The following is a 25680-nucleotide window of genomic DNA, read 5'->3' on the forward strand; positions in this document are numbered from 1 at the left end:
CGTCATCAGACAGGGTGGTGTAGTGGTTGGGGAGGCATAGGTGAGGCAGCCCCATCCGAGTCTCTCTTGCGAGTTCGGACCACCACTTCAGTGTAGAGCAAGAGGAAATCCGTGGACAAGTTAGGGGTCTATTGAAGCTAACCGTAACCCTAACAGTTAATCACGACATTTTGTCCCTGGTTTTATTTCTTCATTTTAATTTGAGCAGTCCAGTGGGCGGGCTGGACAGGATCCGTCGCATATCGACCTGCGGATTTTAAAGACATCTTTAACATTTCTCAACACAAAACCACAAAAGTGTCCTTGATACCTCAACAATATGACAGGCTAGTGTTGCGCCCATCCGTTTTCCTTAGTTCTCCTGCGATTCTGAGAAAGCCCGCTTGTTTTGGTCCCTTGCAATAGCGGAAGGCTACGTTAGCCTACCCATGATCCTCGTGCTGAGTGTCCATGTACACGAATCAATAGATTACATGTCGTGACTATTTCACGAACTGCCGTGGGACTGGGTATTTCTTCTGTAGTTCGTCAGAAAGCCATCCAATATCCTCCTTAGGTCACCGATCTTTCTGTTTGTTTTCTTTTTTTAATTTATTTCTCATTTTACCCCTTTTTCTCCCAATTTAGTGGCCAATCGATCCCTACTTTAGTTCAAACACCTACTGCATGCGCGTCCTCCAGCCGGCAGTCTGGAAGGAGACGCCTCGCCACTTCCGTGACAAGGCGACTCCAGGCCGAACCACTGCTTTTTCCCCCACACACCCAGAGACGCATTCATGTGACGAACACAAGCCGACTACGCCCCCTCCCCAAGACAGCGTTGCCAACTATTGCTGCTTCATCGAGTCCGGCCATAGTCGGATCTGACAAGACCGGGGCGCGAACCCTGGTCCCCTGTGGGCAACTGCATCGACACAAAGCCCATGCTTAGACCGCTACACCACCGCGGACCTCCTGTTTGCTTTCTTGAGTAGCACAAACTCCCCACAGGGCAAAGCTGGCATAACTGTTCTGGATAGTTTAGCAACCAGGTAAAGACAAGCGTAGCCAGGCAAGTAGCTGGAGCACTAAGGAAAGTGTGACCAACAGGAAGGCAGGCAAGGATGTCCCATTAAACCAACGGAGTTGAGATAAAACGGTCCAAGACTAGTAAAACCGCTCATATCAGTTCAGGTCAATGGTTTAAAATGTAAAAAAAATATAACTAAAAACTGGCTAACAATGCTAAAAAAACAAGCCGTTAGCTGAAGGTTGAGTCCACACGGTTCTCGTCACATACTGCCAGCAGTAAGGAGTCGGAGGCTTCAGTGCGATCAAGTCAGTGCAGGAGTCGATGATCGAATAAAATACACAAAACAATACGGACGGACCATAAAACCAATTAAAATCCTCCCATGGCCCGACGCATTTGCTAAAAGTTAAAAGCAAACAGAGCAACAAACAATCAAGTAAACAAACAAATAAACAAACAAACCAACCAACCATCAACTGGCAACTGGAAGTCTGTACACCTCCATGCTGTCAAACCGCAAGGCCCACGTTGTTTGTAAGAAGGGCTCCAGCGCCAAAGGCAAGTCGTGCTTGGAGCATCGCAACAACAGCGCCGAGCCGAGCCACGTTTTGTGTTTACACATAAAAGTGTTGTTTCGAAACAACGTGTAGCTTCAGAGTTGGTTTAAACTTTGTCCTTTTCTTAATTACTGTGGGCAAACGAGTCGAGATGAGAGGTAAAGGTGATTTCTCATTACTGGGGCAGGAACAGAGCTGGGACTTTGTCTTTGGAAAGTATTCGAGGTTTGAACTCTGACCCCTGACCTTACCTCCAGAGAGACCAAAGAACAACAGGAGGAGAAGCTCATGTTTCCTCCTCAACCTAACTTTACTGAAAACCTGAAAACAAAAACACTGGCCTTCCTAGAATGTCTATATTGTGTGTAAGTGTGTCTCTGTCTCTTGTCTCTGATGGTTTTAGAGGCGGTTCTGTCTCAACAGACTGTCCTGTCCACATAGCATCCTGATATGATGTTAGATTCTATGTTGTTCTCGATGTTGCTTATGCAACGCTGACCTCTACTTGATACGCTGCTCCTAGTCCAGCTGAGGGAGGCAGAAAAGCGACTGAAGAAAGCGGGATGTGTTTTACCTTAGCAGGCAGCAGGTCTCCCTGGTGAAGGATCATTTCCTCTGACATCAGTAGACTTCTATCAGGGCTGCACAGATCCAACGGCTACAGGAAACAGTAAGAAGTTTAACATGGCACTGAACAGCCCTGCCCTCCTGAGTGGAAGAAATTCACCACATCCCTATGAATCCCTGCTCAGCTAGGTACAGCTGTCTCACCTGGACAAACACAGGGAAGATGAGGGTTTTTGGAGACAGAGTGACGTAGGTCCCATACGCTGAGCAGGGCAGATGGGATTGGACCATGGTACAGTTCTGGTAGTTACCAAAGTCACCAGGCTGGGTGGAGAAGGAAGGGGGCGGCATGGTGGCCGTGCAGCTGTTGACAGATTGCCTTGACAGCCCAGGTTGCAGGTCATGGAGGAGGTGTGAGTTCTGTTGGTGCCCCCTGGTGGGCTGTGTCTTGTACAGCCGCCCTGAAGAAACAGAAAATAACCAAGAAAAAAAAATCGGTTAACAGATTGAAAAGATTTCTCAGAAATAAATATATATATATATATATATATATATATATATATATATATATATATATATATATATATATATATGTAAGGTAGTAATGCAAATCCGCCACAGGGTGGCACTGTTACGCTGTATGTTCCCCTGGGAATGCCGCAAATGGCGATGTTTGTCCCTTTTGCAACACCGTACCCCTAAGTCTTGTCCCGGGCAAAAGGCTACGTTGATCACATGTTTTTGTTTATTCTTCTGCCGGAAGCTGTGAGTATGATGAGGCCAGCGGCCAGCTGATTGATGAGAGGTGAAGTGTAAGCGAGTGCCAGTAAAGTGTCCAGGTCTCAGCCACGATCCCAAGCCTCCGCCTCCTTCCTTTTCCACGCAAACATCATACTACAACAAACACAACGCAGAGTCCCAGGGCGTGTAGGGAGACGACGGCCGAACGCAAAGTGCGGGTTACATATATATATATATATATATATATATATATATATATATATATATATATATATATATATATATATATATATATATATATACACTACCGTTCAAAAGTTTGGGATCACCCAAACAATTTCGTGTTTTCCATGAAAAGTCACACTTATTCACCACCATATGTTGTGAAATGAATAGAAAATAGAGTCAAGACATTGACAAGGTTAGAAATAATGATTTGTATTTGAAATAAGATTTTTCTTACATCAAACTTTGCTTTCGTCAAAGAATCCTCCATTTGCAGCAATTACAGCATTGCAGACCTTTGGCATTCTAGCTGTTAATTTGTTGAGGTAATCTGGAGAAATTGCACCCCACGCTTCCAGAAGCAGCTCCCACAAGTTGGATTGGTTGGATGGGCACTTCTTTGAGCAGATTGAGTTTCTGAAGCATCACATTTGTGGGGTCAATTAAACGCTCAAAATGGCCAGAAAAAGAGAACTTTCATCTGAAACTCGACAGTCTATTCTTGTTCTGAGAAATGAAGGCTATTCCATGCGAGAAATTGCTAAGAAATTGAAGATTTCCTACACCGGTGTGTACTACTCCCTTCAGAGGACAGCACAAACAGGCTCTAACAGGTACTATTTAATGAAGATGCCAGTTGGGGACCTGTGAGGCGTCTGTTTCTCAAACTAGAGACTCTAATGTACTTATCTTCTTGCTCAGTTGTGCAACGCGGCCTCCCACTTCTTTTTCTACTCTGGTTAGAGCCTGTTTGTGCTGTCCTCTGAAGGGAGTAGTACACACCGGTGTAGGAAATCTTCAATTTCTTAGCAATTTCTCGCATGGAATAGCCTTCATTTCTAAGAACAAGAATAGACTGTCGAGTTTCAGATGAAAGTTCTCTTTTTCTGGCCATTTTGAGCGTTTAATTGACCCCACAAATGTGATGCTCCAGAAACTCAATCTGCTCAAAGAAGTGCCCATCCAACCAATCCAACTTGTGGGAGCTGCTTCTGGAAGCGTGGGGTGCAATTTCTCCAGATTACCTCAACAAATTAACAGCTAGAATGCCAAAGGTCTGCAATGCTGTAATTGCTGCAAATGGAGGATTCTTTGACGAAAGCAAAGTTTGATGTAAAAAAAATCTTATTTCAAATACAAATCATTATTTCTAACCTTGTCAATGTCTTGACTCTATTTTCTATTCATTTCACAACATATGGTGGTGAATAAGTGTGACTTTTCATGGAAAACACAAAATTGTTTGGGTGATCCCAAACTTTTGAACGGTAGTGTATATATATATATATATATATATATATATATATATATATATATATATATATATATATAGTAACGTGCATGGATAAGTAGACACGTTGGTCCTTGACTAACGGGTCAGACCCTTTAGTCGACTGGTTAACGTTGTCGCTTGCGGAGCGGGGGACACTGGTTCACGTCTCGGGAGGGGTTAGCAAGGGGGATTGTGGGTAGACACGAGGCTGAGGTTTGGTTATTGGAAACGGTTCATTTAAAATTAGTTGGAGGAAATAAACGACCCCACGGCTGTGTGGTCAAAAGGAGAAGTGGTCTCGTCTCCTTTCTTGCATCCTCCACATTGGTGACCCCGACGTGAGCCATGGAGAACGCAGCTCTCAGTGCAGTCGGGCAGTGGCTAACGCCGTCTCGCTCACACTGCCCGACTTCTGGTAAAGGCTGCGGCAGCATGGTTCGCTCACATCGAAGCCCAGTTCGCCATTAGGAACATCACCGTGGATGAGTCCAGGTACCACTACGTCGTGGCGGTACTCGGAACATCTACGGCATCACGGATATTGGGCCTGCTGCAAGCCCCGCCGCCCTCGGACAAGTACGGTACGATTAAGCGACACTTGCTGCAGGCTTTTGAGCCAGCAGAGGTGGAGCGGGAGGACTGGTGGTTTTGCTGCAAGGCTTGGGAGACGGCAAGCCATCGGAGCTAATGGACAAGATGCTGAGTATGCTGGGTTCGTGCGACCCCGCCTTCCTTTCCGGCCAGCTGTTCCTCCGTCAGCTCCCCTCGCACGTCGCTGCTGCCTTGGCCAGCTCCAAGTTGTCCACCACCAGCACCTTCCGGGAGTTGGCCGCGGAGGCTGACGGGATTGTTCTCGTCAGCCGACAGCAGTGTGCGGCTACTCTGCTGCCTGCCCACGCTCTTCCACCACCGCCGGTTGAGGCTGCGGGCGTCGCGGCGGCAGCAGTTTCTCGTCGGCAGCAGGACTCAGGGGGACTGTGCTTCTACCATGCTGGGTTTGGAACCCAAGCCAAGCAATGCCGTGCACCATGCACTTTCAGCAGGGCGGGAAAAGCCAGGGCCGGCGCTCAGTAGCAACCCTGAGCGTTGGCCAGGAAGGCAGGTTGCTGTTTATTCAGGACACCATCTCCAGCCGGCGGTTGCTAGTTGATTCGGGCGCGCAGCGGAGCATCTTGCCTGCGACACCAGTGGACGCGATGGCCGACGGATTTGGCCCCCCTATGGATGCTGCTAACGGCACCCCCGTACGCACCTATGGCACGAGGTATGTGCAGGTTTTTGGAGGTCGGTGGTTCGGCTGGGACTTTGTGATGGTGAAGGTGTCCATTCCCCTCCTGGGTGCGGATTTCCTGTGTGCTTATGGGCTGTTGGTAGACGTTAAAAACCGCCACTTGATTGACGCCGTCTCCTTCTGCTCCTACCCATGTACGCTGGGGGAGGCGGGTCCCATAGGCTTGTCCAACATGATTGCCACCGGGGATGATTTTCAGGGTCTGCTCGCTGAGTTTCCGGACCTCACAACGCCCATCTTCTCATTAGCAGTCACCAAGCATGGAGTGGACCCCTACATCACCACCACGGCCCCCCCAGTCTCCGCTCCATCGCCAAGGAGCAGTTTGCCAACATGGAGCGCCTCGGCATCGTGCGCCGCTCCGACAGTCCATGGGCCTCCCCCCTGCATACGGTCACGAAGGCCAACGGCGGCTGGCGCCCATGTGGTGATTACCGCCGCCTCAACAACGCCACGACGCCAGACCGCTACCCAGTCCCGCACATCCAGGACTTCTCCGTGCACTTGGCGGGGGCGGTCATCTTCTCCAAGGTGGACCTCGTGTGCGGATACCACCAGGTGCCGGTACGCCCACAGGATGTGCCGAAGACGGCAGTAATCCCGCCGTTCGGCCGAGTTCCGAGTTCCTGAGGATGCCGTTTGGGCTCAAGGGGGCTGCACAGACCTTTCAGCGGCTCATGGACTCTGTGCTGTGTAACCAGGTTAAAATTAATGTTTTTATTTTATTTTGTTTGAGTATGAAATATCACCAAATCCTGTCTGTGTGCTGTTATTTGTGTTTACTACATTTTATTTTATGTCATTATTTACTTTTATGTATGTTTTCCAACGACCGTCATATACGTGTACTGTCGCTTTAAGAGAGAGGTCATGTGGGTACACGGAAGAGGGAACGCGGGAGAGGCCATTTTTGTTTTGTGGGAGGAGTCTCAAGCAGCAATCGAGCCGAGCCACACGTGTTTCTTACCGTGGGACAGTTTTGCTGGTTGAGGAGAACGTAACCTTGAGTATCCCTGTAAGAAGATACTGCAAGCTGTGGGATAAAATACTTGTTTATCCTTTCTTACATCGGAGTCCCGTGGACGGTTTCTACTTCTAACGCACACGAGTGGAGTCCGGGCAGTGGTTGAACTTCGACCCCCACGTCCGTAAGAAACACCGCTCCCGCTGGAGGACTGGACGGTTGTCGAAGGGTTTGAAACCAAAATAAATGGCAAGGTGGGCCAAATAGAGTCCTGTGTGTCCCCGCTCCTTCCTTGATGATGATGATGATGATGATGATGAGAGACTGAGGGCCCCCCACAACACCTGGGGCCCCACCCAACTAGAACACAACGCAGAGCTAATGATGAGAGTGACGGGCATGCAGCAGGCTGACCAGCATAGAACAGCATAGGACTGCCCCCGTTACAGCTGCGAGACATGCCGTACCTGTTTGTTTACCTGGACGACATTGTCGTGGCCAGTACGTCCGCAGCCAGTACGTGGCCAGTACGTCCCAGACGGCGCGGCACCCTGGTCTGCTGCCCGCCAACGGGCTGCGTTCCAGGACGGCGCCGGTGTTTTCACTCCAGTCCCAACTTTGCAGCACGGCCTCCCTCAGTCTTACATCCCCAAGGACCTGCAGTCAGCCGGGACCCCCCTGCGGCCCCCCAACGACGACCCCTCCCGTGTCCTGGCGGCGGGGGCTAAGAACTTTTTGGTGGACGTGGGCGGTAAGCAGGAGCAGGTTTCAGTGAACCACCTCAAGCCAGCTCATCTGGACTTGGACAGGCTGGTTCAACTGGTCCAGCCCCCTCGGCGTGGACGCCCCCCTGCCCCTACACCCTTCAAGAGGAGCTGTTTTGGCCACGTTATTCGTCCCCCGCCACATTGATTTTTTTTTTGTGGTCATGGTGAATTCTGGGAGTGCGTGTGTAGTGATCTACTTGCAGGTTAGATATTCACCATGCAGGCCGGAGACGGAACCTTTAAGACAGTGGGAGAGGTTAGCAAGGGGGATTGTGGGTAGACACGAGGCTGAGGTTTGGTTATTGAAAAGTTAAAATGAGTTGGAGGAAATAAACGACCCCACGGCTGTGTGGTCAAAAGGAGAAGCGGTCTCGTCTCCTTTCTTACGTCCTCCAATATATATGTGTGTGTGTGTGTGTGTGTGTAATCCAGTGAGTCAAGTTAACTGTGTATGAGACGGTACAGGCCTGTTTCATGCCATAAGCATCATCAGCTGTCAGTTAAACGGCAGCACGGGGAGGACCACACCATTTGCTGAACATTGCTTGTTGTGTAAACAACAAGCAGATGTTCAGGGGAGCAGAATCCGTGCTGTCTGACAGCACCAGCCCCTGCACCTAGAGTTCCACACCTTGCTTTCTGGTTTCCGCTTCCAATACCCAGTAGTCCAAACCAGTAGATACAAACACTCTGTCATCCCCTCAGCCATGTCACTGCTACACTCCACCAGTAGGAGGCAGCAGCAGCTCCACCTGGAGAAACACTGGCAACACCGCTCACTGTTGCTTCGCTTTTTGTTGGCTTTGTTCTCCTCACTACATGTTGTATTTATTTTATCTATTCGCCTTGTGTGTTCTGTGGAGTGTTTGTGTGTTTGGAAGTTGCCGCTGCTACACAACAGTTGCCCCTCTGGGGACAAATAAAAACCTACTTTGATTTACTGCCTCAGCATGCACATCACGTGCACAATCTCCAACGGGGAAGGGAGAGGTGCGACATTCAAAATTCAAAAACACGTGATCGCTAACGGTCCAATGGGGGGGTATTTGTCCGTTGGCGCGATTTATTTATAATTACAAAACAGGTGTTTATATCTATGTGTGCAGCTGCGGGCCAGTTCATTGCTGTTATTCAGTGTGGACGTCTGGTGTCTCAGATGATGAAGTATGTGTCAGTTGGACATAGATTAATTACACGTTTTACTACTGGCTGAATGTGGATTGTTCTTGGAGAGGATTTTCCAGGTGGCTGAATAATTACTGTTGTTATCCGCCAATGGCCAAATATAAAGGCTTAAACATGTGGCATTCTTTAAACGGTTGTTTGTAAAGCTACACATGGGAGCATTAAACCTCTTTCTGAATGTCCCCTCTTTCTGAATGTCCCCTCTGTTAGACCCATGTATGTCTCTATTTTGTCATTGTCCTGTCTCGACACCGTAGCTTGATAGATACCTCCCTTTGTCTGGCAGTGTCCCTCTAGGGGACATGAGTCCTTCTCCCGGCAGTTGCAGTTGGGGGCGTCCGCTTGTGATGCAGATGTCATTGATTTGTTGATGATTCTTGTGTTGTGGGACGATATTATGTGTTGAGTGTTAGGCATGAAGCTGGTGACGTGCTGAGGTCAGAGGTCAGGACGTACGAACAGGGAGTCTGGCATGTGGGACAAATAAAAGCTTCGGCGTGAATTTGGAAAAGGTCTCGGTCCATTTATTTAAAAAACAACAAACACAACATGGTACCAGGAGTGAGGTGTAAACTGTGACGCGCGACATGGATTCCTTACAACCACCGGAGAGTTTGAAACTTGCCGGGAATGTCGACAGCAAATGGCGCACAACTGTCCCTGGCGGCCATGGGACCGGAAACCAAGCCAGATGCTAGGAAGGTAGCGTTACTGCTAACGATAGCAGGTCCACACGCCACTGAAGTGTACGATACTTTCGTGTATGAAAATGAAGACGACAAAGAGAAACTCGATAAAGTGTTAGATAAATTTTATGCTCATTGCTGTGCAAAGAAAAGTGAAACATACGAGAGATATGTATTTCATTCACGTGTGCAGCAACAAGTTGAGCCTTTTGATAGCTTTCTGCCTGACACGAAACTAAAAACTCAGTCATGCAACTCTGCTACACTGGAAGACTCCGTGATCCGGGACCAGATGGTTTATGGAATGGAGGATAAAGGGCCAGAGAAAGGCTACTGAGGGAAACGGGGCTAACGCTAGAAGGAGCTGTTAAGGTCTGCCAGGCGAGTGCGCTGTCCCAAATGCACGTGAGCAAGTTCAGCGAGGTGGCGGCGGGCACAGCGACCATGAGCGACTGCGCGGCTGTTGGTGCGGTCTCAAGCCAAGGCAGAAGACGCACACAGACCCGGCCTGCACAGCGGACACACGACGGGATGTCCAGCTGCAAATGCTGCGCCTCACAGCACAAGCCAAGACCGTGTCCAGCCTCGGGTCAGCAAGGCTCCAACTGCCAGGGAGAGTCATTTTGCTAAACAGTGCTTCTCAAAAGAAAAGAGGGGAATAAAGGAAAACCTGTAAACACTGTGGATGACATTGATCTAAGCGAGACATGTTTTGTTGGCATAGTGAACTGTGAAAATGAGCCAGAGAAAGAAAGTAATGCTGTGAGAGAAGACAAATTGATTGCACATCTGCAAATAAACGGGACTTGAGACACAATGAAACTGGACACTGGTGCAAAAGCAAACCGAATCAGCATGTCTGACATAAAAGAAATGAAAGGTAGGCCCAAAACACAGGAAATAAACCAAAAAACAACACCTAACCTGAAAGACCACACTAGACAGAGAATCGAGTGTTTAGGCACATGCAAGCTGAAGGTAATGGTGGAAAACAAAACACACCACCTACTCTTCTCTGTTGTTGCTGAAGGGCTTGAGTCACTGCTGGGTGATAAAGCCTGTGAAGATTTGGGGCTGGTGAGAAGAGTGTACTGCATCAACACAGCCGTGAGCACTCCAAGTGACTGTGTTGACTCCATTACACAGAACTTTGCAGATGTTTTCAAAGGTTTTGGTGTATTGCCATTCACGTACAAAATCCAGCTGAAAGAAAATGCAAAGCCAGTCGTGCATGCTGCTGGAAGAGCTCCAACACCACTAAGAGACTACCTAAAAAAAGAGCTGGACAGGAGGACAATGCTTGGTATGTTAAAGAAAGTTGAGGAACCGACAAATTGGGTCAACTCCATGGTGTGCGCAAAGGAAAAGAATGGTGACCTCAGAATATGTATGGACCCGAAAGATCTAAATGAAAGCATCAAGCGTGAACACTACCAGATATCCAAGCGTGAAGAAATGACCAGTAAGATGGCAGGTGCCAGGTTCTTCACAAAGCTCGACGCGTCACAGCAGCACCAAATACTGTGCTTTTAATACACCTTTTGGCAGATATCGTTTCCTCAGGCTGCCTTTTGGAATAATTTCAGCATCAGAAATATTTCACAGAGCAATGGAGCACATCACTGACGGGCTGGAAGGTGTCAGAGTCTATGTGGACGACATCATCGTCTGGGGCTCCGCACTTCATGACCACAATGAAAGACTGAAAAAAGTGCTGGAGCGGGTACTAAAATATAGATTGAAACTCAGCAAGAGCAAATGCCAGTATGGAGCACAAGAAATTGTTTTCCTCAGCCACAAGCTCTCTGCACAAGGTATCCAACCTGACCAAGAAAAAAATCAGAGCCATACAGGACATGCCAAGGCCCACAGACAAGACAGGTGTGCTACGCATCATGGGGATGGTTAACTTTAAAGGTAAATTCATTCCTAACCTCTCTGCAAAAACATTCTGCATCCGTGAGCCCCTGCACAAAGACACTGAGTTCAAATGGACAGCCAAACACGAGCATGAGTGGAAGAAGCTCAAAGAAACACTCACAACTGCATCTGTTCTGACGTTCTTTGACCCGACGAAGAGGGTGAAAATATCGACTGATGCCTCTAAGGATGGAGTTGGTGCAGTACTCTTACCGGCTGAAGGTGAGCATTGGAAACCAGTGGCCTATGCATCCAGGTCCATGACAGAGACTGAGTGTCGATATGCTCAGATAGAAAAATAATGGCTTGGGTTAATGTTTGGCCTAGAAAAGTTCCACGGCTACATATACTATGGCCTACCCACCTTCACTGTAGAGAGAGACCACCGTCCACTAGTTGCCATCATCAAAAAGAACCTGAATGAGATGGCACCAAGAATTCAGCGGCTCATGATGAAAATGCAGAGATATGCCTTTGAGCTGATCTACACGCCAGGAAAGCAGCTGATCCTTGCCGACGCACTTTCACGAGCACCCACAGGGAAAAGTGTGAGTACAACCGAGGAGGATCTTCAAGGTCATGTGAACATGGTGCCTGCTGCGCTTCCTGTAGCAGGCACAAAGTTCGGACAAATAGCCAAGGAAACAGCAGAAGACACAGAGCTGCAACGTGTCATTAAGAACATAAAAAATGGGTGGCCTGCAGGTTCCTGTCCACTGTTCTACAACATCAGCGGTGAACTGAGTGTTGCTGATGGACTGTTGCTGAAGCAAAACAGAATCATCATCCCACAAGAATTGAGACAGGACATACTACCAAGACTACATGAAGGTCATCTCAGTGTCGAGAGTGCTAAAGGAGGGTGAGAGAGACAGTCTTCTGGCCTGGAATTAATAAAGACATTCAGAGACTGATAAGCAGGTGTGCGACATGTCAGAAACAAGCAAACCAAAGAGACTATGATAGTAGCAGATGTGCCAACAGCACCATGGCACAAAGTAGGAATGGACTTGTTTCACCTCAAAGGTAAAGACTTTCTAGTGGTCACTGACTATTATTCAAACGTTCCTGAAATGGCGTTGCTGTCAAACACATCATCAACCTGCGTCAAAACACACAAAAAATCCATTTTTGCTAGACACGGCATACCAAACACAGTAGTGAGTGACAACAGACCATGCTTCACCAGCACAGAGTGGCAGAAATGTGCAGAACAGTATGACTTCAGGCATGTCACATCTAGTCCTCCATATGCACGGTCAAATGGAAAAGCTGGGGAAGGAGTCCACATTCTCAAACAGCTCCTGAAGAAAGCTGCTGACAGCGAGTCCGATCCCCGTGTCACTCTACTCAGCTACAGAGCATCACCACTTGAGGGTGGACTGTCACCTGCTGAGCTGCTGATGAATTGAAAGCTGCGCACCACACTGCCGAGCTCCTCAAAGCAGAAGAAACATCCCAAACTGGAAAAAAAGCTACAGCTACACAAGATGAAGCAGACGTCATGCTGTGACAAGACAGCCAGGCAGCTTCCACCCCTCTCTAGTAATGATACAGTCAGGATTGAGGACCCTGATGGATGGAGGATGAAAGCCACTGTTCTTCAAGAAGTAGCTCCACGGTCGTTCACTGTAAGGACGGAGGAAGGACAGATCTTCAGACGCAGTCGTCGAACTCTGCTCAAAAGACAAGAGCCAAATCAAAACAGCGACACCTCTGAAAACACCTCCAAAGACCCAGTGGGACATGCCAGCAATCAACAGGTTGGTTCTGGTTTACCGAAGCAAAGAGTTGCTGCAGGTCCTGAGGTCAAAACATCTGCTGAAATGTGCAGCAGCCGAGAAGGAGTATCAAGAAACCGGACAGATTACCTGACAGGACCGCACATGTTAAAACACTTATTTAGGTTTTTTAAGCTCTTTCATGCTGTTCACCCTTAAGGAAAGACTTCTTTATGTGTGTGTGTGTGTGTGTGTGTGTGTGTGTGTGTGTGTGTGTGTGTGTGTGTGTGTGTGTGTGTGTGTGTGTGTGTGTGTGTGTGTGTGTGTGTGTGTGTGTGTGTGTGTGACTAAATGACTGTAATGTAATGTAATTATTGTAAGTCGCTTTGGATAAAACTGTTGGTTAAATTACTGTAATGTGTGTGTGTGTGTGTGTGTGTGTGTGTGTGTGTGTGTGTGTGTGTGTGTGTGTGTGTGTGTGTGTGTGTGTGTGTGTGTTTCATATTGCATTGCAATAGCCTGTTTAAAGTGATCAGATACCAAACAACTAATCAATGCTGATACTGTAGGCTAATAGGTAAAGGAGTGATGATAATGCAGTACATGCTTTGAATTCCTTAGATATAGCAACGCAGCGTTCTAAGCAGACCAGATGGCATTCCGCAGTTAATATAATGCCACAATGAGTGACAGTGGTCATGTGTACTATTCACAGAGGACAGGGGAAGAGTTGCAATCACAACATTGTAAGATGGTGACAGATGTACTCTTAGCCCCCCCCCTCCCCACCGGTTCAGGGATGGTTGTTCCCTCTTCACATAGATGGCCTCTTTGACTCCCCGTTCAAACCAGCGTTCCTCCCTATCAAGGATGTGCACCTCCTCATTCTTGAAAGAGTGGCCACTGGCCTGCACATGGTGTAGACTAAGAGTACATCTGTCGCCGTTTTACAATGCAGTGATTGCAACTCTCCCCCAATCTTCTGTGAATAGTACACATGACCATTGTAACTCTAGTTAATGGTCACGCCCATATTTACATATGAAACTGGTCTTTGGGTCCGATCGTTATGCAACTGTATTGTATTGTATTGTTTATAAGGGTGGGGATACCTGCAGTCAATTTAAACCAGCGTTTCTCGAAATGTGTGGCGCCCCCCCCCCGTCATGCACAGAGGTATGACGGGGGGGGGCGTGACCGGCGGGGATGTAGTGTGGAACTACTGTTTTAACGTTGGAATCTTTTTCACGGCGGAACAATCACCAAAACGTGCTTCCATGAGACAGAGAGTGTGTAGGTTGACAGGATGGAGAGATGTTTGACAGGAAGAAAAGAAAGACAGGCGATGCTTCCGAGACAAACAAGACAAAGTGCTTAACTGACGGTCATCGACCAAAAACCAAGTTAAGACAATATGACGAAGCCTGTCTTGCTCTTGGGTTCACAGTGAATGTGGTGGGGGATGAGGAGAGAGCAGTGTGTAGACTGACTACAGGCATTCCACAGGGTTCGGTTCTGGGTCCTCTCCTTTTCTCCCTGTACACGACATCCCTGGGTTCTGTTATTCGCTCGCATGACTTCTCTTACCATTGTTATGCCGATGACACCCAGCTGATCTTGTCCTTTCCTCCCTCTGACACACAAGTAGAGACACTCATTGCTGCGTGCTTGACTGGCATCTCGGAATGGATGGCGACACACCACCTGAAGCTCAATCTGGACGAGCCAGAGCTGATGTTCCTCCTGGGGAAAGGTTGCCCACACCGAGACCTGGCCATCACCATTGACAACACCGTGGTGACGCCAACTCGGGCTGTGAGGAATCTGGGTGTGATCCTGGACGACCAACTGTCGTTTGCTGCAAACGTTGCATTGGTTGCTCGCTCCTGCAGATTTCTCCTCTATAATATCAGGAGGATTCTCCCATTCCTCACCGACGAGACGGCACAGGTGCTCATCCAGGCTCAAGTCATCTCCCGGCTGGATTACGGCAACTCCCTCCTTGCTGGCGCCCCGGCGTCGGCCATCAGACCTCTGGAGCTTGTTCAGAAAGCTGCAGCTCGTCTGGTGTTCAACCGCCCTAAGTTCTCCCACACAACTCCCCTTCCCATGTCTCTACACTGGCTCCCAGTAGCTGCTCGCATCCAGTTTAAGACTCTGGTGCTAGCCTACAGGGCAGTGAAAGGAACAGCTCCTTCCTATCTCCAGGCCATGATCAAGCCCTACACCCCTGCCCCACCACTTCGCTCTGCTGCCTCGGAACGCCTGGTTGCCCCGTCGCTCAGGGACCCCTGCTGCCGATCGAACCGGTCACGGCTCTGTTCTGTCCTGGCCCCACAGTGGTGGAATGAACTCCCCACTGATGTCAGGACAGCGGAGTCGCTGCCCATCTTTCAGCGCAGGTTGAAACTCACCTTTTTAAGAACTACTACCCTGTTACTTGCTCTTACCACTTCGTGTATTCACTCATTTAAAAAAAAACTCTTTCTTGCGCTTTTACTTCAGCAGTGGTTTTGCTCTTAGATGCTTGTTTAGATGCACTTATGATCTCTGATGACTAGTAGTTCTCCTGATCTCCTACGTTAAATGATGCTCTTATTGTAAGTCGCTTTGGATAAAAGCATCGGCTAAATGACTGTAATGTCATGTCATGTATGTGTGAAAACTCTGGCAGCTGGTATCATGAGAACAAATACATGAAGAAGACACTTAGAGACATTACTCCCCAGTCACGTCAATAAGCCACTCGAGTTCTTCCAGGTAAGACTTGGTGCATACCGTCAGCAGAAACATGGCTTTGTAAAAGCTGCATCAGTGAACAACAAAGCACTGATGGCACCACACAAAGTCACACACAGAACTGCCCAGTGCAAGAAACCAAACACAACAGCAGAGGAGCTTGTACTTCCTACGGCTTTAGATACGGTGTCAACTGTTTGATGAGACAAGCGCCGCAAAATTGAAGGCTGTCCCTCTGTCCAACGATACAGCTGCAAGATGTACATGTGACATTTCAAATGACCTAGAAGAACAACTCAGTGAAAAACTGAAAGACAAACGTTTGGCCTGACAAGTGGACGAGGCTACTGACAGCAATAAAGACTGCTTGTTTATTGCTTGTGTTCGCTTTGTCACGTCAGAGTCGCTGTGTGAGGATTTGCTGTTTTGCAAGTATGTCCCAAGTAGAGCAACAGCTGATGAGCTCTTCAGGCTTCTAGGACCGGTACCTGACACAACATGGGCTGAAATGGGAGAACTGTGTGGGTGTTTGCACAGATGGTGCACAGACCATGGCAGGGGAAATGAAGGGATTGCAGCCACTAATCAAGACGGTCTCGCCAAATGTGCAATGGACGCACTGTGTCATACACAGAGGAGTGCTACCATCAAGACAGATTAGCCCTGACCTAAGCCAGGTTTTGACCCATGTTGTTAGCGTGGTCAAATTCATCAAAACAAGATCCCTGAGAGCGCAGCTGGTCTCTGCATGCACTTTGTGAGGAGATGGGAGCCGACCATTCAGCTGTGTTGTTTCACAGCGAGGCTAGGTGACTCTCGTGAGGTAAACGACTGTTTGAGCTCAGAGAGGGAATTCGGGTGTTTCTGGAGGAGGAGCATATGCATGAAGCTGCAAACACGTTTAGTGATGAACAATTTCTGATGAAACTGGCCTATCAGCGATGCATATGGAAAGCTGAATGAATTAAATCTTCAGCTTCAAGGCAGAGACAAGCACCTTCCTCACCTGGCAGACAAGATCAGTGCATTCACTGGAAAGCCTGAGATGGGGGGCAGGCGACTTGATCAAGGAAATACGGATTTCTTTGAGAATCTGTGTGAATTTGTTGAAACCTGTGATTCTGGAGCCACCACAGTGATTTCATGTCTTAAGGAGCACATCTCTTCCCTGAGAGGATTCTTTCAAAAATACTTCCCAAACAACAGTGCTCAGTGTGACTGGGTGACAGATCCATTCAATGCAGCAGCACCTGCTGGCTGATTTCAGCTCTGCTGAAGAGGACCAGTTCATGGAGGTGACATCTGACTCCACCTTGAGGCTGAGCTTTACAGCTCAGACACTGAGTGAATTCTGGCTTGGTGTGGAGAGGGAGTATCCACTCACAGGACAGAGGGCTGTGGGCATTCTGCTTCCCTTCACCACATCCTGTCTCTGTAAGATGGGTTTTTCTGCTGTTGCCTCACTTAAAACCAAGAACAGATCTAAGCTAACATGGAACATGACTTGAGAGTGGCGGCATCAAACCTACAACCCCATTTTGAAAAGATGTACAGTGCAAAACAAGCTCATTGCAGCACTAATTGCAGCAGTGATAAGACTCGAGCTCTCACAACTGACTTGCTCATCGTTTTTCCCAAATATCTGCATTTGTTCTTTTTTTCTTTTTGCACAGATTGAACTTTATTGTTATCGTTCTGGCAAAGTGATTTTTAAATCTTGTTTCATTTTTCTCTTTGTTTGAAAAATCACACAGACTGATGGAGCAATCTAGTGACACACGTCACAACAAGAGGCTTGATAAAGTTGAAGTGGAACTCGCGTCTGTTATTTGCACAACAGAAGTTACTGAAAGAAAGAGATGTTCGTGATCTTGAGAGATGAAAGAGATGTTCGTGATCTTGATGATATTTAAATAAAGTTAGACTTGGCCCATTTTGTCAGCATGTTGTTGGGGTGGGGGGCATGAAAATGTTCTTCCTCCAGAGGGGGTGTGACAGAAAAAGTTTGAGAACCACTGGTGTAGACTTGGATAATGATGATGCTGATGATGATGAAACGTCTGTGTCAGTAAACGCTGTGTCCAGATGAACTGATTCACCTTCTGTGATTTTCTGACCTGGATTATGGAGCAAGCATCAAGACATTCCGTCTGTATTTCTTACCCATGGTGCCGTTCCTGTCATGGTACACTGGCTGAAGCAGCTGAAAGACACACACACACACACACACAGCAAGACAGAAAGATAGTTAGAAACGTTAGAAAATGAAAAAAGTCTCTGCCAAGATGACAGGCGACACTCAACCAAGAGACCCGGCATCATACTGTTAGGCTAATGGGGTAAAAACACAATGTATTTCTCAGTGAACAAATATCTGAATCCCTGGAGAGGAGGAATTATTAAAGACCAACTTCTGTCACAAATTGAAATCACAGACGGTGTGTAAAATCTCAGCCCTAATTGGTTTTGAAGGTCTTGGTTCATTCAATATGACACAATCTGCATCTGTCAGACTGGGACAGACTCCCAACAGTGTCAGAGTAATGTGCTCTGATGTGGCTTATGAGCCAATCCCGTTCACTGACCAGCCGGGGCATTAGCGGAATAGACGCCCTGCCTGTACACGGCATGGACATGATGGCACACACAAATTTAACTAGGCGTATGCATCTCCCCTCCTCCGGTGTTTGAACTTGGCAACAAAACCACACCTCTTTTCACCTACTGGGAGAAGGGAAGTACACGCACACCCGGGCAGGAAAACCAGTGCTTTTCCTGCCATCACAGCGCCCAAGTAGATTGAACAGGGAATATGGAAGAAATCTACCTAATAAAACATTTTGCCTGTCAGTCTGTGGATGTGCAGCCTCCTTGGCAGACCCTCGCATGAAAGAGATCAAGTTCGACATGAAATGACAGGGATCAGGCTATCATAATTTCAAAAAGCCCTTATAAAAAGCCTTAAAATATATTTAATTATCAAGGTTTTCATGACATAGAATGAATCAAGGCAAATGGCTGCTCTGCTGATGGACTTTCATTCATAAAACAGGGCAAGAAAACATAGCTCAGCCATAGAGAATATGTTATCATAGCTACTGAGCTGATTTCCAGCTATCCTACTCTTGAAATTGTATTTTCATAGCAGGGTTTTAACATTGGAGACTGAAACACAGGATTACCACAGATGTGATGTTTGCTTTGAGAGTGTTGATGGAGAAGTATAGAGAAGGCCAGAAGGAGTTACATTGTGTCTTTGTAGATTTAGAGAAAGCATACGACAGGGTTTCGAGAGAGAAGGTGTGGTATTGTATGAGGAAGTCAGGAATGGCAGAGAAGTATGTAGGAGTGGTGCAGGATATGTATGAGGGCAGTGTGACAATGGTGAGGTGTGTGGTTGGAATGACAGATGGGTTCAAGGTGGAGGTGGGATTACATCAAGGATCGGCTCTGAGCCCTTTCTTGTTTGCAATGGTGATGGACAGGTTGATGGACGAGATCAGGCAGGAGTCTCCATGGACTATGATGTTTGCGGATGACATTGTGATCTGTAGTGAGAGTAGGGTGCAGGTGGAGGAGAGCCTGGAGAGGTGGAGGTATGCACTTGAGAGAAGAGGAATGAAAGTCAGTAGGAGCAAGACGGAATACCTATGTGTGAATGAGAGGGAGGACAGTGGAATGGTCAGGATGCAAGGAGTGGAGGTGACAAAGGCGTATGAGTTTAAATACTTGGGGTCAACTGTCCAAAGTAACAGGGAGTGCAGTAGAGAGGTGAAGAAGAGAGAGCAGGCAGGGCGGAGTGGGTGGAGAAGAGTGTCAGGAGTGATGTGTGACAGAAGGGTATCAGCAAGAGTTAAAGGGAAGCTTTACAAGATGGTTGTGAGACCAGCTATGTTATATGGTTTGGAGACAGTGGCACTGATGAAAAGACAGGAGGTGGAGCTGGAGGTGGCAGAGATGAAGATGATAAGATTTTCATTGGGAGTGATGAAGAAGGACAGGATTAGGAACGAGCATATTAGAGGGACAGCTCAGGTTGGACGGTTTGGAGACAAAGCAAGAGAGACAAGATGGAGATGGTGTGCACATGTGTGGAGGAGAGATGCTGGGTATACTGGGAGAAGGATGCTGAATATGGAGCTGCCAGGGAAGAGGAGAAGAGGAAGGCCAAAGAGGAGGTTTATGGATGTGGTGAGGGAAGACATGCAGGTGGCTGGTGTGACAGAGAAAGATGCAGAGGACAGGAAGAGATGGAAAAGGATGATCCGCTGTGGCGCCCCCTAATGGGAGCAGCCGGAAGTAGTAGTAGTAGTAGTAGTAGTTTTAACATTGGAGAGTACGTATAGCACTTCCACGTGGTGGTGAGGTGAGTCAGGCGAATTGTTTTGCTTCCTCCAGTCCTCCTCCAGTCCTCCTCCAGTCTTCCTCCAGTCCTCCCCTGCTGAGACCAGCAGTGGGTGATTTGCTGTCTTGCGAAACATGATCGACTTCTTGTCTTCTTTCAAGACTCACACCTGAATACATAGGGTTTTTTTCGTTTTTGGAATTTCCCCTCTTTTTCTCCCAAATTGTACTTGGCCAATTACCCCACTCTTCCGAGCCGTCCCGGTCCCTGCCCCCCCCCCCCTGCTGATCCGGGGAGGGCTGCAGACTACCACATGCCTCCTCCCATACATGTGGAGTCACCAGCCGCTTCTTTTCACCTGACAGTGAGGAGTTTCACCAGGGGGACGTAGCACGTAGGAGGATCACACTGTTCCCCCCAGTTCCCCCTCCCTACCCGAACAGGCGCCTCCACCAACCAGAGGAGGCGCTAGTGCAGCGATCAGGACACACACCCACATCCAGCTTCCCACCTGCAGACACAGCCAATTAATTGTTTCTGTAGCGACGCCCGACCAAGCCGGCGGTAACACGGAATGGGTTGGTTTTGACACCATCGCTACCCCCTCCGACTCCACCGTAGGCGTGAGTGGTGCATGTGCACGGATGGCTCGGACGGGGCAGTGAGAGAAGGCGGCGTTGATCGGGCAGGGAGAGAAGGCGGCGTTGATCGGGCAGTGAGAGAAGGCGGCGTTGATGAAGCGAGCTAGAGCATGAAGAAAGCGATTCCCTGACCAAGCCGAGGAAAGCTCCATTCTTCCAGACAACTGCTGCCTTTCCCTATGATGCTGCCAGTGTGTAGTGCCACCCCCATGCCACTGACTGACCTGTGCAGAGCCTTTACCACCTACACATCACGTCAAGTCAGTTGTATGTGTATGGCCCAACATCACAAATTACACATGTGCCTCAGTGGGCTTTACAGCCACACAACATCCTGTTCTTAGACCCTCTCATTGGATAAGGAACAACTCCCTAAAAAAACCCTTTAACAGGGAGAAACACCAAACCCAGGCAGAAAGCTCAGGGAGAGCAGCAGAGGAGGATCTCTCTCCCAAGACGCACAACGTGCAATGATGTTGTGTTTACACAATTTACACAATACAACATTCAAAGATGAGAACACAATTATAATGGAATTATGACGAATATGATGAGCAGCATGCCAAGCAGCGTCCACATGCCACCAGAACAGCCCAGGACCTAAGCCACATGACCACCATCACAATGGAGACCTGACAGGAGGACAGATACTCGCACACAAGTGATACTCACATCACACCATTCACACACACAGAAGAAGAGAAAGGAGAAGACGTCACTCAGAGAGAGAGAAAAAAAGACTTATGAGAAAACAGAACAGTTTGCAATAGTCAATAATCTCTATAATCTATAATCTATAATGTATACTCTATACTTGACTACTACTACTACTACTACTACTTTCAGCTGCTTCCGTTAGGGGGCGCCACAGTGGATCATCCGTTCCCATCTCTTCCTGTCCTCTACATCTTCCTCTGTCACACCAGCCACCTGCATGTCCTCCCTCACCACATCCATAAACCTCCTCTTTGGCCTTCCTCTTCTCCTCTTCCCTGGCAGCTCCATATTCAGCATCCTTCTCCCAATATACCCAGCATCTCTCCTCCACACATGTCCACACCACCTCAGTCTTGTCTCTCTTGCTTTGTCTCCAAACCGTCCAACCTGAGCTGTCCCTCTAATATAATCGTTCCTAATCCTGTCCTTCTTCATCACTCCCAATGAAAACCTTATCATCTTCACCTCTGCCACCTCCAGCTCCACCTCCTGTCTTTTCATCAGTGCCACTGTCTCCAAACCATACAACATAGCTGGTCTCACTACCATCTTGTAAACCCTCCCTTTAACTCTTGCTGGCACCCTTCTGTGACACATCACTCCTGGCTCTATACTCTATACTCTATACTCTATACTCTATATGCTATAATCTATAATCTATATGCTATAATCTATACTCTATATGACAGACAGGTAGGATGGAGCAAGCCCATTTAGGATTTTATACGTCAGCAGAAGCACCTTGTATTCTGATCTAACATGGATAGGAAGCCAATGAAGGGAGGCAAGAATTGGTGTAATATGGTCAAATGTCCTAGTTTTAGTAAGGATTCTAGCAGCAGCATTCTGAACCATCTGAAGACTTTTAGTACTAGCATGTGGCAGACCTGAGAACAGACCATTACAGTAATCAAGTCTGGATGAAACAAATGCATGTATTAGAATCTCTGCGTCAGTCATGGAGAGAAAAGACCGAATTTTAGCTATGTTAGGTAAGTGAAAAAAGGCAGTCTTGGTGATTTCTTTAATGTGCTTATCAAAGGAAAGGCTGGGATCAAACGTAACACCAAGATTTTTGGCTGCCACACTTTGTGAAACCACAGAGTTGTCGATCGTTATCGTTACTTGATCAAATTGGTGTCTGTGTCTAGCAGGGCCAATGACCAGCATCTCGGTTTTATCAGAATTTAAAAGCAGAAAGTTAAGTGACATCCAGTTTTTCACAGTAGCCAAGCAGGCCTCTAAGTTAGTGACTTGAGTATGATCATCAGCCCTTACCCACTCAATGCAAAGTGCGATCCATTGAATTTTAATGCAGGAAATGTGCGTAATCAATAAAAAGTGACTGCCTGGTTGACTGATTGGTTGACTGGTCAGAATGTCTGCCAGGTCACCAGGTCAGTTAAGTTATTACCAAGACTTTACTCAGATCACATCACTCGGTGGAACACGTGATGCGGCGAAATGATGCTGGTCAGTTTGGCAGTATTAGGGTGACATTCTTTCCTCAGCGACGTGTTACTAAAAATTCAGATAGAGATTTAAGTTGTAGTCGTCCAGCTCTCTCATATTCAGCTGACTCGCCAGAAAGCAGCCGTGTAGCATTTACTTGGCATGAATATTCTGATTCTGATTGCTTCGTTCAAACAGAAGTATTATGCAGCGAACTCAGACATGTGGAGAAACATTTGTTCTATTTCCTCACAATAATATCATAGTATGTTAATATATATATATATATACACTACCGTTCAAAAGTTTGGGATCACCCAAACAATTTTGTGTTTTCCATGAAAAGTCACACTTATTCACCACCATATGTTGTGAAATGAATAGAAAATAGAGTCAAGACATTGACAAGGTTAGAAATAATGATTTGTATTTGAAATAAGATTTTTTTTACATCAAACTTTGCTTTCGTCAAAGAATCCTCCATTTGCAGCAATTACAGCATTGCAGACCTTTGGCATTCTAGCTGTTAATTTGTTGAGGTAATCTGGAGAAATTGCACCCCACGCTTCCAGAAGCAGCTCCCACAAGTTGGATTGGTTGGATGGGCACTTCTTTGAGCAGATTGAGTTTCTGGAGCATCACATTTGTGGGGTCAATTAAACGCTCAAAATGGCCAGAAAAAGAGAACTTTCATCTGAAACTCGACAGTCTATTCTTGTTCTTAGAAATGAAGGCTATTCCATGCGAGAAATTGCTAAGAAATTGAAGATTTCCTACACCGGTGTGTACTACTCCCTTCAGAGGACAGCACAAACAGGCTCTAACCAGAGTAGAAAAAGAAGTGGGAGGCCGCGTTGCACAACTGAGCAAGAAGATAAGTACATTAGAGTCTCTAGTTTGAGAAACAGACGCCTCACAGGTCCCCAACTGGCATCTTCATTAAATAGTACCTGTTAGAGCCTGTTTGTGCTGTCCTCTGAAGGGAGTAGTACACACCGGTGTAGGAAATCTTCAATTTCTTAGCAATTTCTCGCATGGAATAGCCTTCACTTCTAAGAACAAGAATAGACTGTCGAGTTTCAGAGGAAAGTTCTCTTTTTCTGGCCATTTTGAGCGTTTAATTGACCCCACAAATGTGATGCTCCAGAAACTCAATCTGCTCAAAGAAGTGCCCATCCAACCAATCCAACTTGTGGGAGCTGCTTCTGGAAGCGTGGGGTGCAATTTCTCCAGATTACCTCAACAAATTAACAGCTAGAATGCCAAAGGTCTGCAATGCTGTAATTGCTGCAAATGGAGGATTCTTTGACGAAAGCAAAGTTTGATGTAAAAAAAATCTTATTTCAAATACAAATCATTATTTCTAACCTTGTCAATGTCTTGACTCTATTTTCTATTCATTTCACAACATATGGTGGTGAATAAGTGTGACTTTTCATGGAAAACACGAAATTGTTTGGGTGATCCCAAACTTTTGAACGGTAGTGTATATATATATATATATACAGTAATCTTGAGGGTTCAAGGTTAGCTTAACTCTTCTTACACACCTGATTTCCTGGATCGATGGCTGACAGGATGATGTAGTTGTCTCCGTTTGATGATGTCACACGGGTGCCTTTGAGTGTTGTGATGGGGGAGGAGAACTCAGACACCTCATCCTCCTCCTTCACCTCCCTCCTGTCCCTCCAAAGAGACCCCAGTGCCCCTAAACCTGACCTCGCCCCTGACCCCTGACCTCTCCGTCTGCCATGCTTGCTGTTGGGGGGGTGGGGGAGCAGCTTCTCGACGGTTGTCTGGAGTAAAAAGAGGGGAAGTGTCAGTCTGAGGGGCAGATCATGAAGTGGAGTCATGTTTGTGTTTCTGATTCCTGATCCATTTCCTCATCAGTTCCTTCTAAAAAAAACAAAAGTCATCGGAAAAGAAATGAATAATAATACTACATTTTATTTATGCAGCGCTTTTCAGAGTACTAAAAGATGTTTTATCTGAGTTAAAATGAACATAAAGGCAACACACCAAAAACCTAAAACACACAATCCCACATCAAAAGCAATTCTGAGAAGATGAGTTTTGATTAATAATCTGAACGTGGACAGATCGGTGCACTCTCTGATGTGTTTGGGGGAGAGAGCACTCCACAGGGGTGGGGTAGGTATGGCGAAGGCCAAGTCACTGCAGCTCCGGTGTTTGGTCCTGTGTGGTGGAGACAGGAGGTTGGTATCAGAGGAGCGAAGGCTGTTGGAAGGAGCATGGTTGTGGAGCATGTCGTTTGGGCAGGAGGGGGCCTGGTTATGGAGGGCTTTGAATTGGATCCGTTGTGGGACAGAGACTCAGTGGAGGTTCTGGAGGACAGGGGTGCTGTCGTCGTGGGAGCAGCAGTGGGTGAGCAGGCGAGCAGCAGAGTTATAGATGTGCTGGAGTTTGTTTAGGACTTTGGATGATGGGCCATAAAGAATGCTGTGGCAGAAGTCAATTCTGGAATTTGATGAAGGCATGAATCACACAGAACCCAGCCACTGAGGATGCATGAGCCAGTGCATTCTTAGTGCCGGTTCCAAACCCAGAGTGTGGAGGTAAGAGAAGGAAAAGAGCTGGCTGATATGATGGAGAGAAGGAAGGTAGGCATACTGTGTGTGCAAGAGACCAGGTGGAAGGGGAGTAAGGTCAGGCGCATCGGAGGTGGCTTCAAACTCTTCTACCATGGTGTGAATGGGGGGAGAAATGGGGTAGGGGTAATTCTGAAGAAAGAGTATGTCAAGAGGGTGTTGGAGGTAAAGAGAGAGTCAGACAGAGTGATGAGTATGAAGCTGGAAATAGAGGGTGTGGTGATGAATGTTATATGCGCATATGCCCTGCAAGTTGGGTGGGTGTGAG

At 47.3% G+C, this 25680-nt stretch overlaps 1 protein-coding gene across 3 annotated transcripts in view; it reads right to left on the bottom strand.

Annotated features, from left to right (window-relative positions):
• LOC130115435 (regulator of G-protein signaling 3-like) overlaps window positions 1-25680 on the bottom strand; it is a 458149-nt gene that overhangs the window by 227412 nt on the left and 205057 nt on the right. For all 3 annotated transcript variants that reach the window (XM_056283094.1, XM_056283101.1, XM_056283108.1), the window contains exons 5-8: window positions 24354-24599; window positions 17812-17851; window positions 2341-2597; window positions 2144-2227 (exon numbers count right to left, since the gene is read on the bottom strand). In XM_056283094.1, the coding sequence (XP_056139069.1) occupies window positions 2144-2227; window positions 2341-2597; window positions 17812-17851; window positions 24354-24599 (627 nt within the window). The remainder of the gene's footprint in view (window positions 1-2143; window positions 2228-2340; window positions 2598-17811; window positions 17852-24353; window positions 24600-25680) is intronic.

Source organism: Lampris incognitus, chromosome 1, assembly GCF_029633865.1.
Source record: "Lampris incognitus isolate fLamInc1 chromosome 1, fLamInc1.hap2, whole genome shotgun sequence".
Classification (NCBI taxonomy): domain Eukaryota; kingdom Metazoa; phylum Chordata; class Actinopteri; order Lampriformes; family Lampridae; genus Lampris; species Lampris incognitus.